The sequence below is a fragment of the Natrix helvetica genome (assembly GCF_964273705.1).
Source record: "Natrix helvetica genome assembly, chromosome: 1".
NCBI lineage: Eukaryota > Metazoa > Chordata > Lepidosauria > Squamata > Natricidae > Natrix > Natrix helvetica.
In genome coordinates, this window is record NC_138548.1 from 122,835,389 (window position 1) to 122,850,615 (window position 15,227).

The 15,227-nt window shown below is 39.2% G+C and overlaps 1 protein-coding gene and 1 long non-coding RNA gene across 2 annotated transcripts in view; both read right to left on the reverse strand.

Annotated features, from left to right (window-relative positions):
* Positions 1–1,038, reverse strand: part of P2RX3 (purinergic receptor P2X 3) — a gene marked incomplete at its 5' end in the record, with an annotated part of 43,385 nt that extends 42,347 nt beyond the window's left edge. Inside the window, one exon of the mRNA XM_081938701.1 lies at positions 905–1,038. Within this exon, the coding sequence (XP_081794827.1) occupies positions 905–1,038 (134 nt within the window). The remainder of the gene's footprint in view (positions 1–904) is intronic.
* Positions 1–15,227, reverse strand: part of LOC309384881 — a 435,034-nt gene that overhangs the window by 45,655 nt on the left and 374,152 nt on the right. The window lies entirely within an intron of this gene.

The window sequence follows — 15,227 nt, forward strand, 5'->3', positions numbered from 1 at the left end:
ACTGATATATGGGAGCATGGTAAAGTAAGCCTTGGTCTGTGGCAGATTATAAGGCTGCTACTATCGTTTTTGATAGCAAATCGGGAGGTTCAAATCTGAGATCATGGTGAAATAATTGTTCAAAAATGTTCACTCATTTTCACTCATAACTTCATTTCATTAATTCCTTTGCCTCCAAATGTCCAAAAGTTCTAACTGTCTCTACATGATGCATAAGAACAACAAAAAAGACAAAATATTTGCACAGGAAAGCGAAAACAAATACTGACAGCCCTTTTTTTACTTCTCAAAGTAATTGCCTCTAAATTAACAATAGGCAGAAATCCCAGATTTGCGTAGCTTTCATTTAGATGATTACTAGCTGAGGAATCTAGATCTTTCAGATAAAAAGGGTCTGAATCCATTCTTCTACTTCAAAAAAAATGTCCAGTCTTCATCACCGCAGAAAGAAGCAATTTGCAGCTTCTTACCTAAGTCCCTACCTGTAGGAGACATTGGCAAGCAACCTCATGAGACATGAGCTTCCTTCCATACACTCCTTTTTCAGACCTGGCAGTGACAGAAATATGGATTTCTGAAAGCTTAAAGATAATTCGGATGCAAATTCTTACCTCTCTCAAATCCTCTCCATGCTTATGACCCCATGCACTTGAAGCTGCACTGAGGACTCCACATGGTCAGTCAAGCAGCCTACCATGCCTTGTTTTTCACATTTTCACAGTCGACATTTCGATATTTTTTCCCACCATTACATTCTTCCCACCCCGTCTATTAAACTTTCTCCAATAAAGACATCTTTTTTTTGAAAAGTTATATCTGAGGGATAAGACTCCTACCTGATAGTTACATCCTCCCCCCTCCAGTTTAGGAGATGTCACCCCCAATTGCATCTGCCTTCCCTCACCCAATGAAGTACGAAATGATGAGCAGCTGGACAGCCCGGTTGATCACGCCGATGGTCCAGCTCTTTACCACCACCGATTTGGTGGTTTCATAGGTGAAGAAGTTTGCTATGCACGTCATGCTGGAGGAAAGCATGGATCCTGAGGAGCAATTCCAGGATTCCCTGAAAGCCAGAGGAGAAGGCCAAGGGTTGCAATGATGAGGGCAGGAACAGACACCAGTGGTGCAAGCAGTGCTGGCAGAATGCACAGTAGGCACTTCCAAAGGGTATCAAGTTGGCTCCTTCCAGCTCTTCTCGGCTGCAACTCTGGGCCAGTCTGAAGTGCAGGGACCCCTTTAATAAGATCTTACTCCCGTCCCCACTGAACACTATAATGATGCTGTCAGAGAAAGGTGGGGCTTCCCAGCTCATCAGTTACAAATTGGATCCTAGCAAGTATGTAGATGGAAGACATCTTAGCATTAAATAATGAATCCGCAAGGGCTGCATTTTCTTGAGTGGTGTTCCAGCCCTACAGACGCTGCTTCCGTGAGTGCTGGGAACTTCACACAGTCGGAAAATGGGGGGAAGGGATCACAAACAAAAGAGGAAGGCTGAAGAACAGTTTTCCTTGGAGACCAAGTTGAAAAATGGGAGGGGTCCTAACACAATCCTGTCTCCACTACCCTCCCGAGAGTCTCAGATCAATGATAGCGAGAAGAGCTAAGTAACTAGATATCCGGTGAGAATATCTGTCTCCAGGTACATCTTTCAGACTCCTTTCCGAAGCTCTTTCTAAAGAGCAGTGGTGGGTTCAGACTTACTCATGTACTGGGGATGAGAGTGTATGTACATGTGCTTTTTAAATATTAATGTTCCCCATTTCCACAAAAGCAATTTCTATGGCAGTCACTTTGGTGATATATCTGTAATGAAAGCAGTTTCGTATGACCATCACAATGGCTTGATGATGCTATCAATCACGAGTGTATAAATGTTGGGACAGGGACACTTAACTCATCCTCGCAATTGAGAGGCTGCAGCAAAGTGCTAGCATTCAGTAGATGATCTTGGGGGAAAATGCTGATTTCAGAGAATGCTGATTGTACTTGTAGTCCTTGTTACGTCTTGATGCCAAAGGAAAATAGGGGGTGAGATCTGCGTGAGAAGCAGGAGGAAAAGAGAAGTAAGATGAGAGGCCAAATAACTGACAGCAGACGGCCCATCGGTTTTCTGCTGTTAATTCTCTTATCCAATGATCATTCCATGGAATCAGAGAATTGGCAGCCAAGGAGTCTTTGCTCCCTTCCTTTTAGTCACCCTTTCTATGGTAGGAGTAGCAAAAATGAGAAAAAGGGGAATGAATCTTAGAAGTGCCAGTTCTGCTAGCCATAAAAAAATTGCAATGGTGCTTTCCCCACGAAGAGCTTTTTCATGCATGTTTTGTCCCTTGCCTCCCCACTTATTTGTGTATGTGAAGACCACTGGACCCAATGGTGGGATTCAGCCAGTTTGCACCTATTCGGGAGAACTGGTTGTTAACTTTCTAAGCAGTTCGGAGAACCGGTTGTTGGAAGAAATCTCATTTTGTTTTTTTCCACTTTACAGGGCTGATCCTGTAAGGAAGGCAGGAAGGAAACATTCTGGTGTTGCTTCTAGCCTAATCTTTAGAGCCCTGCTTGCAGAAACTGCCTCTCTGGTTAACCCTTATTACATTGTAACAGCTAGCGCCCATTGACGTGAGTGATGTTGAGTTGGCCATGCCCACCTAGTCACATGACCATAAAGCCACACCTACTCAGCTGGTCATTAGGGTAGAGAACCCGGTTGTTAAATTATTTGAATCCCACTCCTATACCTCCCTTCTTCCCTTACCTCTCTCCTTTTCTTCCCACTCTTCATCTCATTTACTTGGTGTATTTCAGCTCCTGAGCAAGTTCCATTTTATGTTGATGGTATTTATAGTTCCTTTTCGATATACATATTTGATTTTAACATATATTCTCCTCCTTTCTTAAACAAAAAATAGAACAAAATGTATACATATAGTCATTGTACTTTTAACCCCCCCACACCTAATCCCTTAATTTATTAAATAAAATGACAAGCCGTAAACATCTCACTTTGTTCATCATTTTAAAATATATATATATATATATATATATATATATATATATATATATATATATATATATATATATATATATATATATATATATATATATATATATATATATATATATATATATATATATATATCCACGTTTCGTATATTTTAACCCATGTTTGGTTATCCTTCTGTTGTCATTTTCAGTTAATTCACAACTCAATTTAATTATCATGTATAAAAGTGAAACACAAACCTCTGCTTTACAACCTCCCATATCAGTTTCATATTTATCCATATTCCACATATTTTGGTCTTTTTTCGTTGTCTTTTCATTATGATGTTCAACCAGTTAGCAACTCCATTTTATTATCATATTTAGGAATAAAACCCTTATCTTGCTTTATATTTTCCCATATCTAGGTGTCTGATTTTCTTCCTAGTAAGTCTTTTGTCCCATTTCTCTGTTCCTATCTTTTCTCTTTTCTTTACTTTTATCTTAACACCTCCATTCCCATCATTTTTCCCCCAGCCACCCTCACAAGTGTATTTTAAATTTCTCTTTGTTGGAGCATCATCTCCTAATTCAATTTTCCTTATACCACTAACAACCTTCAAAGCCACTTTTGTCTGCTTTTTATTCCCTTTTGTTGGGACACCTCCTTTTTTTACTGTTTTCTCTACCGTTGCCAAGACTGATGTCTACTTTTTATTTCCCAGTTTCTCCCACTTCATTGCCTTGCCCCCACTTCTTCTTCTTTGAATTCTTCTTTAGATCTCTGCTTCCCTGGGTTCAGGATTCTATTTAGGCTTGATTTTGTTTTGTTTGTTTTGTTTTTGTTTTTATTGAATTTATATGCCGCCCTTCTCCCAAAGGACTCAGGGTGGCGTACAACATTAAAAAACACACATTCCAAAAGTTAAAAAGAAATTAAATGCATATCCAAAAAAAAAAAACCGAATTTATAAGACAATACATTTAAAAATGAGTTAAAATTAACAGGCCAGGCTGCATAAATAAATTTTAATTATTTATGCATATTTTGTATAATTTCAAGTAGTTCTTCTAATTCCCAGTTTTCCATGATGTCCAGTTCCAAAGTTATAGTTAATTATACAATTCTTGTTTCAGAGTTCTAATGCACCTTAAGTTTATCTACTGCTATTGAGAAATGCAATGGGAGCCATCTTAGTCTTTTGTTCTTCCTTAATATCCAGTTCCAAATTGCAGTTAATTATACAAGTCTTATTTCAAAATTTCTGATCCACCTTAAATTTAGTTAATCCAAGAAATTTGAAACTGGAAGAGCAGCTGATGCCATTTTAATCTTTCGCAGAAGAGAGAAAAAAAGAGGAGAAGAAAAAAGAAACCTTCGTATTTCCCAGTTCTTGAGTGCGATGTTTTATTCTTTCCTTTAATAACTGCTCAAAATAAATCACTTGTAGCAAGCTTGTAATCAGCCAAGAGTTTCTCTTGCCTCCTTCTAATTTATGGCAGTTGGTTAATTTAAACTTCCCACACAGTCAAGGTTAAGATTCCGTTATCGGTAAGAAGACATGCTTTTTTCTTGTTTATATTAGCTGGGAGGAATTCAAACAAAGTAAAAGTAAAACCCTTCAGGATCCAAAACCAAATTTAAAGTTTATAGTTGCGTGGGTTTGCCACTTCTCTGTTTTCTATCCTTCTGTCTAAAAGTGTTATAAACGAAGAGCTTCTGGGGGGGGGGGGTTGGTGTTACAGCCCTCCACCTTCCTTTCTTCCTTTTTTTTTTGGAGAAAGAAAGTCCCGATCTGACCATCAATATTATTTATGTTCTCAAAATTTCTTTGCCTTTTCCAGGTTTATAATTGTGGGTTAAATAAATTTCCTTATCCGGCCTTTCATCTCTTCCATTCCCCTCCTGTTCCAAAATTATTTTGACAAAAAGTCAGCATCTTGTCAGCCATGTTGAAGGCTGCCACCCCGACTCCGATTCATAGGCAAATGTCTAACCCACGAGGGATCTGTTGCTTCCCCCAGGGTCTGATGAGACACTGCCCTTCTTCGCCCCCACCTCCAATGGAGGTTCTGATTCAAAAGAGTCCTTTGACACCAGTTCCATCTCGGAGATGGTTTGTCAGACAGGGTTCATGTGAGACTCTTAAGAGCCTACACCCCCCACGTCTGTCCAGCTGGACAACTTCCTGTCGACTCCTCTCTGGGCACTGTCTTGACTATGGAGTACTGACTGAAGAACTGAATCCATCTCCCTTTGCATTGCCACTGGAAAGGCAATTATTACTCTTTGCTGATAGTGGCTCTTTTTGATTCTATGAGAACCAGTACTAAAAAGCCAAGTTCTCCTGCTTCTCCTAACAACCCTTCACTGCGTGTTCTTTAATTCCACATTATTATCACCGACAACAGAAAGCCCACTTCTCTGGTTCTCTCTTCTGCTGACAGAACTGGTGTTGAAGGACATGCTTTTTGTCTTCTTACTTCTGATGCCATCTATGGGTTAGCAAGAGAAATAGGTGAGAGAGCTATTGGCAATCTCTGTCTCTCTTCTGATTCTCTTGCTGCCAACAGACCCAGTTTGTTCTGAGCTTTAAACAGCTCAGGTTCTATTTTCATTCCACTCACATTTGAGTAATCAGGCTCCCTACTTTTACAGACTCAATTTACTGGGCATTGTGTTCACCTTCAACCCTAAGTAGGAAAAGGTCTCTATTTTCAGAATTGCAAAGCAAGGATCAAGAGCAATAGAAGGACTGTGCAAGTCTCAGTGCATTCTGCATTCACTGCAGGCGGGTACTTGAAGGATAACATGCAATAGCAATGTGGGGCACAAAATTAAAATGACATTAGGCAGGCTCTATTTTCATAATTTGATGGCTTTTGTACATTTCCTCCCTTTGAATTTATACAAGAATTACAGGATACATCAACATCCAAGTTTGATTCCCCCACACAACAAAGTTTGAATACTGGTTAAACAAATGTGACAAGAAGGGTGTGTGTGTTGAGCACCTTAAAAGAACGACATATTTCACATGATCCAAAAATACAAGTGCCTTCCCCCCCACTCCCCGAACGTGATGCTATTCCACCAAGCCCAGAAAGGATAGAAAAAAGTATACAGTGTCAAGAATCGTGCCCAAATTTCCTGGTTATATCATTGAAAACTGCCCAATATACAGTAGCTGAATCAGCACATGAAAGAGAGATACATTTCAGAAAAGTGACTTCTCTTCCTTCTATTACTATATCATTGAAGTCTCAAAGAAGATGGAATCTAATGCTGGGATATTGGTTCTGTTGTATTCCCCAAGAGAAAAGATTTCGGAAATATTGTTATCAATGACTTTTTTTGTACAAAGAAAGTGCCCTATGTCCTGTGATCATGCTTTATTTGCTGTGGCAACTGCTTGTTCCTGCAGTTTTCTTGGCAAGATTTCAGAAGTGGTTTGCCCTTGGGCTGAGAGTGTGTGACTGGCCCAAGATCATTCCGTTGGTTCTCTGCCTAAGGGAGGATCAGAACTCATGGTTTCTTGCTCTCTAGTCCCATGCGCTTAACAACTAGGCCAAACTGGTTCTCTAGAATTAATAATACTTATATTATTTGGATAATTCATCACTCCAGGATGTGGGAATTACAGAGCAATCTTGAATTAATAAGTAGAACTGTATGGCAGGTGAACAAGTGATTTTTGGGAAAGATTCTAATTTCCATATGCCAGGTGCAGGGTTTTGCTCTATCTCCCCATTTTTTTAGAAACTGTTTTTTGCTATTGCAATTATATTGCAGTCTAAAAATGCTCTATAACTGCTGAAACAAATGTCAGAGTATACCAAATTAGGTTTTTTTTCTACGCTGTTCTATCATCTTCATGTCTCTAGATCTTCAACTTCTATAATCTGATCAACTCAATGGTTTTTATAGCAGATTTGGGACTCTTTTAGATAGTTCTAGGTATCAGCAAATTAAGAAACACTAAGCAGTATAAGGGAATTGTAAGAGGTGCTTTTCATGGCTATTTCAAATATATATTAAATGTGGAACTGTTGTTAAAGACTCTCCCTAGGAAGAAATGTAGATTGAGGAGTTGTAGCAGAATCAGTGAAAGGGATCTTACTCATACGATATAGCTTTAAGGGCACCTCTTACAAACACTTCCATGTATATTTGCTGAAGAATCCTAGCAAACAGATTCACTCTAAGGAGAAATATGTAGAGCATGACAGAGAAAGATGTGAAACGACTAAGAGAGATTGAGTCATTTGTACAGTGATTTAACACATCATCTCTGTCAAAAACTGTATTGGCAACTTAGCGGTTGTGTTTGCCTAATTTGTTGCACAAGTGTAATGAAGTGTCAATTACGTATAACTGACAGCAATAAATAGGAAAAGCCAAATTAAGGTTTAAGCTGAAATGGCTGAATCAATTGATTAAAAATATTACATAAAATAATATTTATATTAATTAGCAAATATAACTTTTTAGGTCTTATATTGACTGGCTTCTTTTTCAATAATATTGGATGTAAATTAAACATTTGTGACTGTCAACAACTGAGACACCACAAGATTGAAGAAGAAAAGGTGAGTGGACCAGTGGCTTTTATGTTGTTATATGAATGATTTTTTTTAAAGATAAGGAAAAACATGAGGGAAAAGTGTTTTAAACCAAACATTTTAAATCAAATTCAAAGAACAACCTTGTCTCTTTAATAATCAACAAAAATCCAACCTGAATGATTAAAGGTATATTCCCCACCCCCCACGTATTGTTACTCGGGAGAACTATTTCCCAATGTTTTCACAGCTCAGCAATTATTTATCTATCGCAGTTGAGATTTACTGTTAGAGTGAGCAAAAATTAAGCAGTGGTACTTCCTCTATAATATATTTCTACCCTGATCTAAAAGAGGGAAGTTAAGAGCAATTCCATGGAGAGTAACTGCGGTGAATCTCTCCTCTGGAAAGTTACTTTAAGCTGGTAAAACATTTATGCTCCAGATCTCTTTTGTCAGCTTGAGAATTACTGCCCCAGGGACAAATAAGAGATAGTATGTGTGGAAAGAAAACAAACAATACATTTTTTTTGCTGCAAGTTCAGACAAAGATTGAGTATGGGGAAAAAATAACGACCCCAAAATGACTTTATATGGAACTGTATTTTGAAGAAGCCCTGCACAAAAGGGCTATGCATGTTTGAAAAATTTGGACTTGGTGCCAGCACAGATCCCCTTGCCAATTCAATATGAAGCCCCACATTTTTTCAGGCCCCCTCATAGGGATGGGAGGAAAGCACAGCCTCTGAACTCCATGGATTAGGCCCAATTCATGATTTAGTTGACCTTGAGTTATTAAATAAACCACATTGGGTTTGGTAATTGGTCCAATCATAAAGTACACAATATCACAAGCATAAAGCTTACAATAATACAATAAGGCGAAACAAAAGAAACCATACTGTTGTATGAGATGAACCCCAAGTAAAGAGTAGAAGACCCATCAGGGAAGGCAAGAATCTTTCGGATGAGTTTGTCTTCTGAACATTGCCTGGAAGTGCAGTAAACCTGTACAAACTTTGCATGGAGGGTCCAATGTGGGGGCACTCTTTTATGTGGTCCTCTTCTTCCCTTTCTTACAATGGAGAAGTTGCTCCCCAAGGCTCTCCTTTGAGGGAGACCATAGGGTTTGGCACTCTTCTGTCCTATTCAACATCTACATGAGATCACTGGGTAAAGCTATTCACTGGTTTGTGATTTGGTATCATAGTATGTTGATGGTATCCAATTATATCTTTTGACCTCCAGACTGGCTAGGTGAAGCTCTTGAAGTTTTATCTCTGAGCCTGGAGACTGTAGGGATTTGGGTAGGAAGGAACCTTCCTACCAAGAATGAATGGCTGTGGTGGTAACCTGGTGGAACCTTAAACATCAAATGTTTAATGTGGGTATACATTAAATAAATGAATAAATAGATCTGCTTAAGTAATTGTTCTTTTCAGACCATCAATAAAATCAATAAACCATTGATTTTTAAAAACTAATGGATCCAGACATTGTTTTCTAATTATGCTGAACATATTCTGATCTCCAATATAAATTCTTGAAAGATGCCTTTGAGACCAATTTCTTTTAGACCTTACATGTAATTATTTTTGTTAAAAACACTACTAGTTGTTGTAGTGGTGGCAGCCAGAGAGCAAGAGAAAATTTAAATTCAAGGAGGCAGAGATAGTATAAAATGATTTTGATGGAAATTTTAAAACTGTTTTGAAAATGAGGAATAACAGGGCATTTGTGTTAAAATGAATACTGTAGAATTAACAATAAAAATAGAGAAATACTTTGGGGTGAAATATGTTACTGTCCAAGAAAAAATGTATAAAAAGACAGTAATAAATGCCTTTTATTCAGTACTATCAGTGTGACAGTACTGAATAAAAGGACAAACCCAGTTTTAACATCTGGTTGACTGTCCGACTAACCATAGTAATACTAATAATTTTTATATACAGTATATTAGAATCCCAGCAAGGGTATGGATAGCTGATGAGAGCTAAATAGCTTGAAATAGATCTATACTAGACTCCCTTCATTTATATATCAGCAAAAATGCAACACAAAATGGTTTTTCTGCCTGGAAGACTCCTGGAGTGGAGCTGAAAGGCAAAAGGGAAGCAGTATGCTCTCTCCCATATTTGGGCATCAGGTACTTTGACAAAACACTACATACATACATACATACATACATACATACATACATACATACATACATGGCCAGATTTAGATGAAAAGAGGCCCTAGGCTATTCCACTTATGGGGCCCTTTCACCTCCCATTTTTAAGTTTGTAAATTACATGAGAGATAATAAAATACATCATTACTGTGATATATATCAATATATTAAATGAAACATGTTGTAATTGGTACTAACCTTTATAAAAAATGTGGCACGGATAATAAATAAAAATAAAAGCCCCCTCTTGATCTTGAGGCCCTAGGCTGAAGCCTAGTTAGCCTATAGGAAAATCCGGCCCTGCATGCATGCATGCATGCATACATACATACATACATACATACATACATACATACGTGTGTGTGTGTGTGTGTGAGAGAGAGAGAGAGAGAGAGAGAGAGAGAATAGTATATAACGTAACAAAATATATTATATTTTAATATATTTTCAATATATCTATATTAAAAAATAACAAGCATAACAATAACAAGCATAGTAGATAACAACAAAACCTCACAATGGTTAAGAGCAGATAAGCTGAAGAAAGAGACAGAGGAGCTCTTCTAGCTGCATGAGACTAAGTCTTCAGAACAAATGCATACAAAGTCAGAACTGAAAAGACAGCAACAGAAAGTAATATCTGCAGAAATACTGTTTGCCTGCAAACAAGAACTTGTGGGACCACAACCTATACAAACTAATAGGAAATGTAGAAGCTAAAGTGCTCTGGGACATTAGAATTCAAACAGACAAGCATCTGCCATATTAAGACCCAAGACTTAACAACTGTTGATAAAAAGACAAAAAAGTCTGGATAGTGGATGTTGCAGTAGATAAAGAAAGCAGACTAGAACAAAAAAAAAATTGTAGAAAGTCACCAAATACAAAGACCTGTGGCAAACGAAAGCAAAGGTAGTACTAATAGTGATAGATATGATGAATTATTGTTGCCTTAGAGAAAAAGTATAATAAAGACTTGAATTATAGAATGTTTTGCCAAAATGGAGGTTAGTGATAAGAGCAGCATATCTGGGGAAATATATAACGCATGAGAATAAATGGAATACTTCAGTGAATGGATCTATTCTGAAGGGGGAATAAGACAGGAATGTGTGATGTCTCCTAGAGTCTTAGCCTGTTTAATGTACTGATGGATAAATATATATTGAAATGATGTTAAAAATGTGTTGGTTGGAGATATAAATTGTACTGTAATGTACCTTTGTATGCAGGCAGTTTTCTATTGTTGGCTGAAACTGTATAGGAGTAGCCAACCTTAAATAGACTGTCTGATGCAACAAGGAGTTTGAATCTGAAAATTGACAGATTAATTACTAGCATATATAAATATCTCACCTTTACTATTTGTATTTAACAAGAACATCTGTGACTGATTGCAAGTGTTACATAAATGGCAAAAGGACTTCAAAAATGCTTGAACTTGAATACCTTGGTTGAATGTTTTCTAAAAATGGAAAACTGAATGTAAAGATTCTAAGATGTGCAAATCTTGGTAAAAAGTAATGAATTGTATATGGTCTATTGAGAATATTTTTTTCTTAAAAGTGGCCTCTGCCCACTTTGTTTATAGAAATGAAAGCCTGGCACATCAGGAATAAAAGAACAATTGAATGCAGTAGAATGGGATGAAGAAGAGTGGGTCAAGAATGAATGAATGAATAGGTGATGAATGAATATGAACTGAATGAGAAGTGAGCAACCAGTATGGAAGAAATATCTTAAAGTAGTTTAGCCATAGAGACACTAAATCAGAACTGACAGAAAAATATATAAAGCTAAGGGGAAGGGGGGCAAGAAGTGGAAAATCGACAAGACAGTTATAGATGGATGGAGTTAGTAAAATACTGAAAATGAGAAACAAGATATTGAAAGACAAAACAAGCATTGTAGCAAGTAGAGATGTATGGGTGTGATGTCAGCATGTTGGTTTGTAATGAAGAGCTACAGCAAAAGATGTTAATGCAAACTATATCTGCCTCTATTCTACTCATGTGTGAATGCTGTTTGTTGATTTTAATTTGGCTTTTAACACAATCGTTCCTCAGCATTTGGTGAAGAAACTATTTGTTTTAATACTTCTTTATGTAACTGGATACTTCATTTCCTTGTTGATAGGCTCCAGATTGTGTGAGTTGGAAGAAGTCTCCAACTCCATCTCCTTGAGTAAGAGTTCAACAGAGGGCTGTGTCTTGAGTCCGCTACTATTCACCTTGATGACCCACGACTGCAGTCCCAAGCCTGCTATGAATCATATTGTGAAGTATGAGGATGACATAGCAGTGGCGGGTCTTATCCAGGATGACAATGAAGATTCTTATAGGGAGGAGATGAAGGCTTTGGTGGACTGATGCAATAAAAACAACCTGGTTTTGAACAATAAAACAAAGATCACTGTTGATTTTAGAAAGAGCCGGCATAATCATACTCCACTTTATATCAAGGCTACAGCTGTGGAGGTGGTCAAGCGCACTGAGTATCTGTAGGTGCAGATAACAATCTGATTTGGTCTCTTCATACTGTTCAAAGAAATGTCCTTCTGGGTTTGGCTCCAAGTGGGGGGAAAGAGACTGGAGACATGGAGGCTACTTGGAAAGATGGTTTATTGGTGGACAGGACCACATGGCTTGAGCCCTGAACAGAAAAGGTGATCACATGCTTCAATGTTGGGAAGAAGAGAAGGGTGGACTGAGATGCTGAGTCCCTGGTTTTATGCCCTCTCTGGCCTTTGATCTTGATCTTGTCTTCTGATTGGTTGTCAGATTCCCATGGGGCCATACAGGGGCAACTCTCTAGGCTGCGTTTTGAATCCAGGTTTGCTTGAGTTCTCAGATGCCATGTGGTGAGTTGGGTAAAGGACCAATATTATCATGCCTTAATCCCATCCCCCTGGAGCTGAAGGGAGAACTTTTTATTATGTAAAGGGACTGGTTTGGCCTTCTTAATGGCCCATTGACAAAGTGGGTAGGGGCAGGAAGCTGCAGGGAGCTATTCTCTCTTTAAAACACGTTTCTTCCTTTTCACATCCAGAGAAATGTAATATTCTGCCATTTCTTTTTTTAAAAAACAAAATTTTATTGGTTTTTTTAGTATTTTACAAAGGGAAAAGGTAGGGGAAAAGTTACAAATTTTGGCAACTGCAGTGTGCTGTAAGTGCGCCCCCCCTCCATACTCATAGTATACATTTGCACATAATTCATTATTAAGTAGTAACATATAGTCAGCATATAAATTCAGTTAATAATTTCGATCAGTTTATGTCAGGTGGATTTTCTACTCATTTTTGTGATCTGAGCTTTCTCGGTGTTGCCCCATCTCCCCCCGCCCGCAGGGCTCCGGCCCCTCCCGTGTCCTGTGTATCTGATGAAGAATCATCTGGTTTTTCTAGGAGTAATTTGTTTTTTTCCATAAAGGCCTGTGCCTCTATGGGTGTATTAATTCTGACTCTTGTCTCCTCCCAGAATATTAGCATACCTTCAGGCATCAACCATCTAAACCACACCCCCTTCTGGTATAATTTATTCGCTAATTGCGAATAGCTTTTTCTTTTTTCCTCACTTTCTTGGGGATCTGTTTCAGAATGGTTATCTCCTTATCTTTGTATGTCAGGGTTTGCCCCCTTTGTGCGCTCAGAATTTCATCTCTTGTGCTTTTTCTAAGGAATTTAATGTGTACCTCCCTGGGAACGTTGTGTGTTCTAGCGTAAGCTGAGTTCACTCTATAAACCAGGTCTATTTCCCACCCCATCTGTTGCTTCTCTTTCTGGATGTAGTCAGCCAAAATGTTTGTCATGATGTCCCTTATGTTTTCATCATCTGTCTCCATCACATTTTGAAATCTAAGATAAAAAGACATTCTCTCAAACTCTATTTTCATCTGCTGGGTGTCAAGTTCTTTGTTTCCCTTCTGCATCCCTTCCATCCCCTCCCTCATCTCAGCCGCCCCACCCTCCAGAAGGTCCAATCTCTGTGAGTTCTTATTAATTTTGGCCTGGTTCTCTTTAATTTCTTCTTTCATCTCCTTCAGTTGTTTCTTTATTTCCTCTTGTCCCTGTAAAAGTTGCTGGAACATTTGTTGAAACTCCATCTCCGTAGATTTAGGTTGCATCAAAGCTGTTATCGTTGATTGTGTACTAGGACTGGAGGTTGTAGATGTCGGGGCAGAGGCAGCAAAGCCAGGCTTTCCAGGAGGTGGTTTTTTAGGTGACATTATTTGTAGAATAAAAAGTTCAGTCAGTATAGAGAATGGTCAGTCAGGAAGGCAGGACAGCCAGAAGAGTCCAGGAGACAGAAGGTCCAGGCAGAAGAGAGTTTTTTTTTCCACTGGCCCTGGCAGTAGAGCAAAATTTTTCACTCCAGGGAATTCAAAAGACAGCAATCCACAAGAGATTTGTCTGAGTAGCACGTAGACAAAGACCGGAAGCCTGAAGTTTTAAAGGTGGAGTCAGATTTCACATTTCATAAAGACAACGGAAGTGTGCCATCTTGCCCTGCCAGCTTCCGGTTTAGAGGCAAAAAATAAAGTTTTCAAAGTTCAGTGTTCCCAAAGTTTCCAGATCATCATTGTTTTAAGGTTTAAATCCAAAAATTCACTTAGTAGGGGCATGACATCATTGGTTGGCTCTCCCCCTCCTCCTTCCCCTGGGGCTAAGAGCGAAATCGTTGCCAGCCGCCTGTCCGAGGGAGGGGGGAATCCCCCTCCCTCCAGCCACGCCTCTCCGAGTCAAGCCGAAAGTAAAGTTTAAACAGCTGACTTTCTTGTTAGAGTTGTTAAAGTTGTTAAAAGGAATGGAGGAAGTTCACGCCTCACCGCACCGCAGCCGCATCCTTCAGTTCTCTTTTTCTCCGATCAGCCTCACAGCGAAGATGCCGGAGCGTCTCCCCTTCGTGCTCCCCAGTGCCTGGAGCGAGGCGGGGCCCCCCCGCCGGCCGCCGCCGATCCAGGGATCCCCCGCAGTGCCGCCCTTCTGGCAGTGCCCTCCAAGGAGTGGGAAGCCCACCGGGGATGCGCGGGGCGAGCAAGGCTTGCCCGTCGCCATCAGCCGCCGGAACCGGAAGCAATATTCTGCCATTTCAATATTTCCTAGGATATTTCATTTTTCTGGGAGAGGGCTGGGTGATAACTTTCCACAATATGTTATCTTTGCATTGGATGAGGAGAGCACATCTTTCTCCTTCTGTCCTGGCCACTTTTTACAGAGGCATGATTAAGCGCGTTTTAACAAATTGTATAACTGTGTTACTGAACCAAACTGTATTTGGTTTGGTGTAGCAGAGCCTCTGATAGGAGGTGCATACATAGAGTGGTAAGGACATCTGAGAAGGAAGCTCATTTCTCATTATTCAGGATACTGCTATGTGCTTAGAGCTCGAAGCATTGTTAAGAGACCCCACATACCCATTTCAGGTTCTGTTTCTGTTGCTCTCCTCTGGGAGGTTTCAAAGTATCTACAGCAGAAGCACTAGATTCTGTAACTGCTTTGTTCC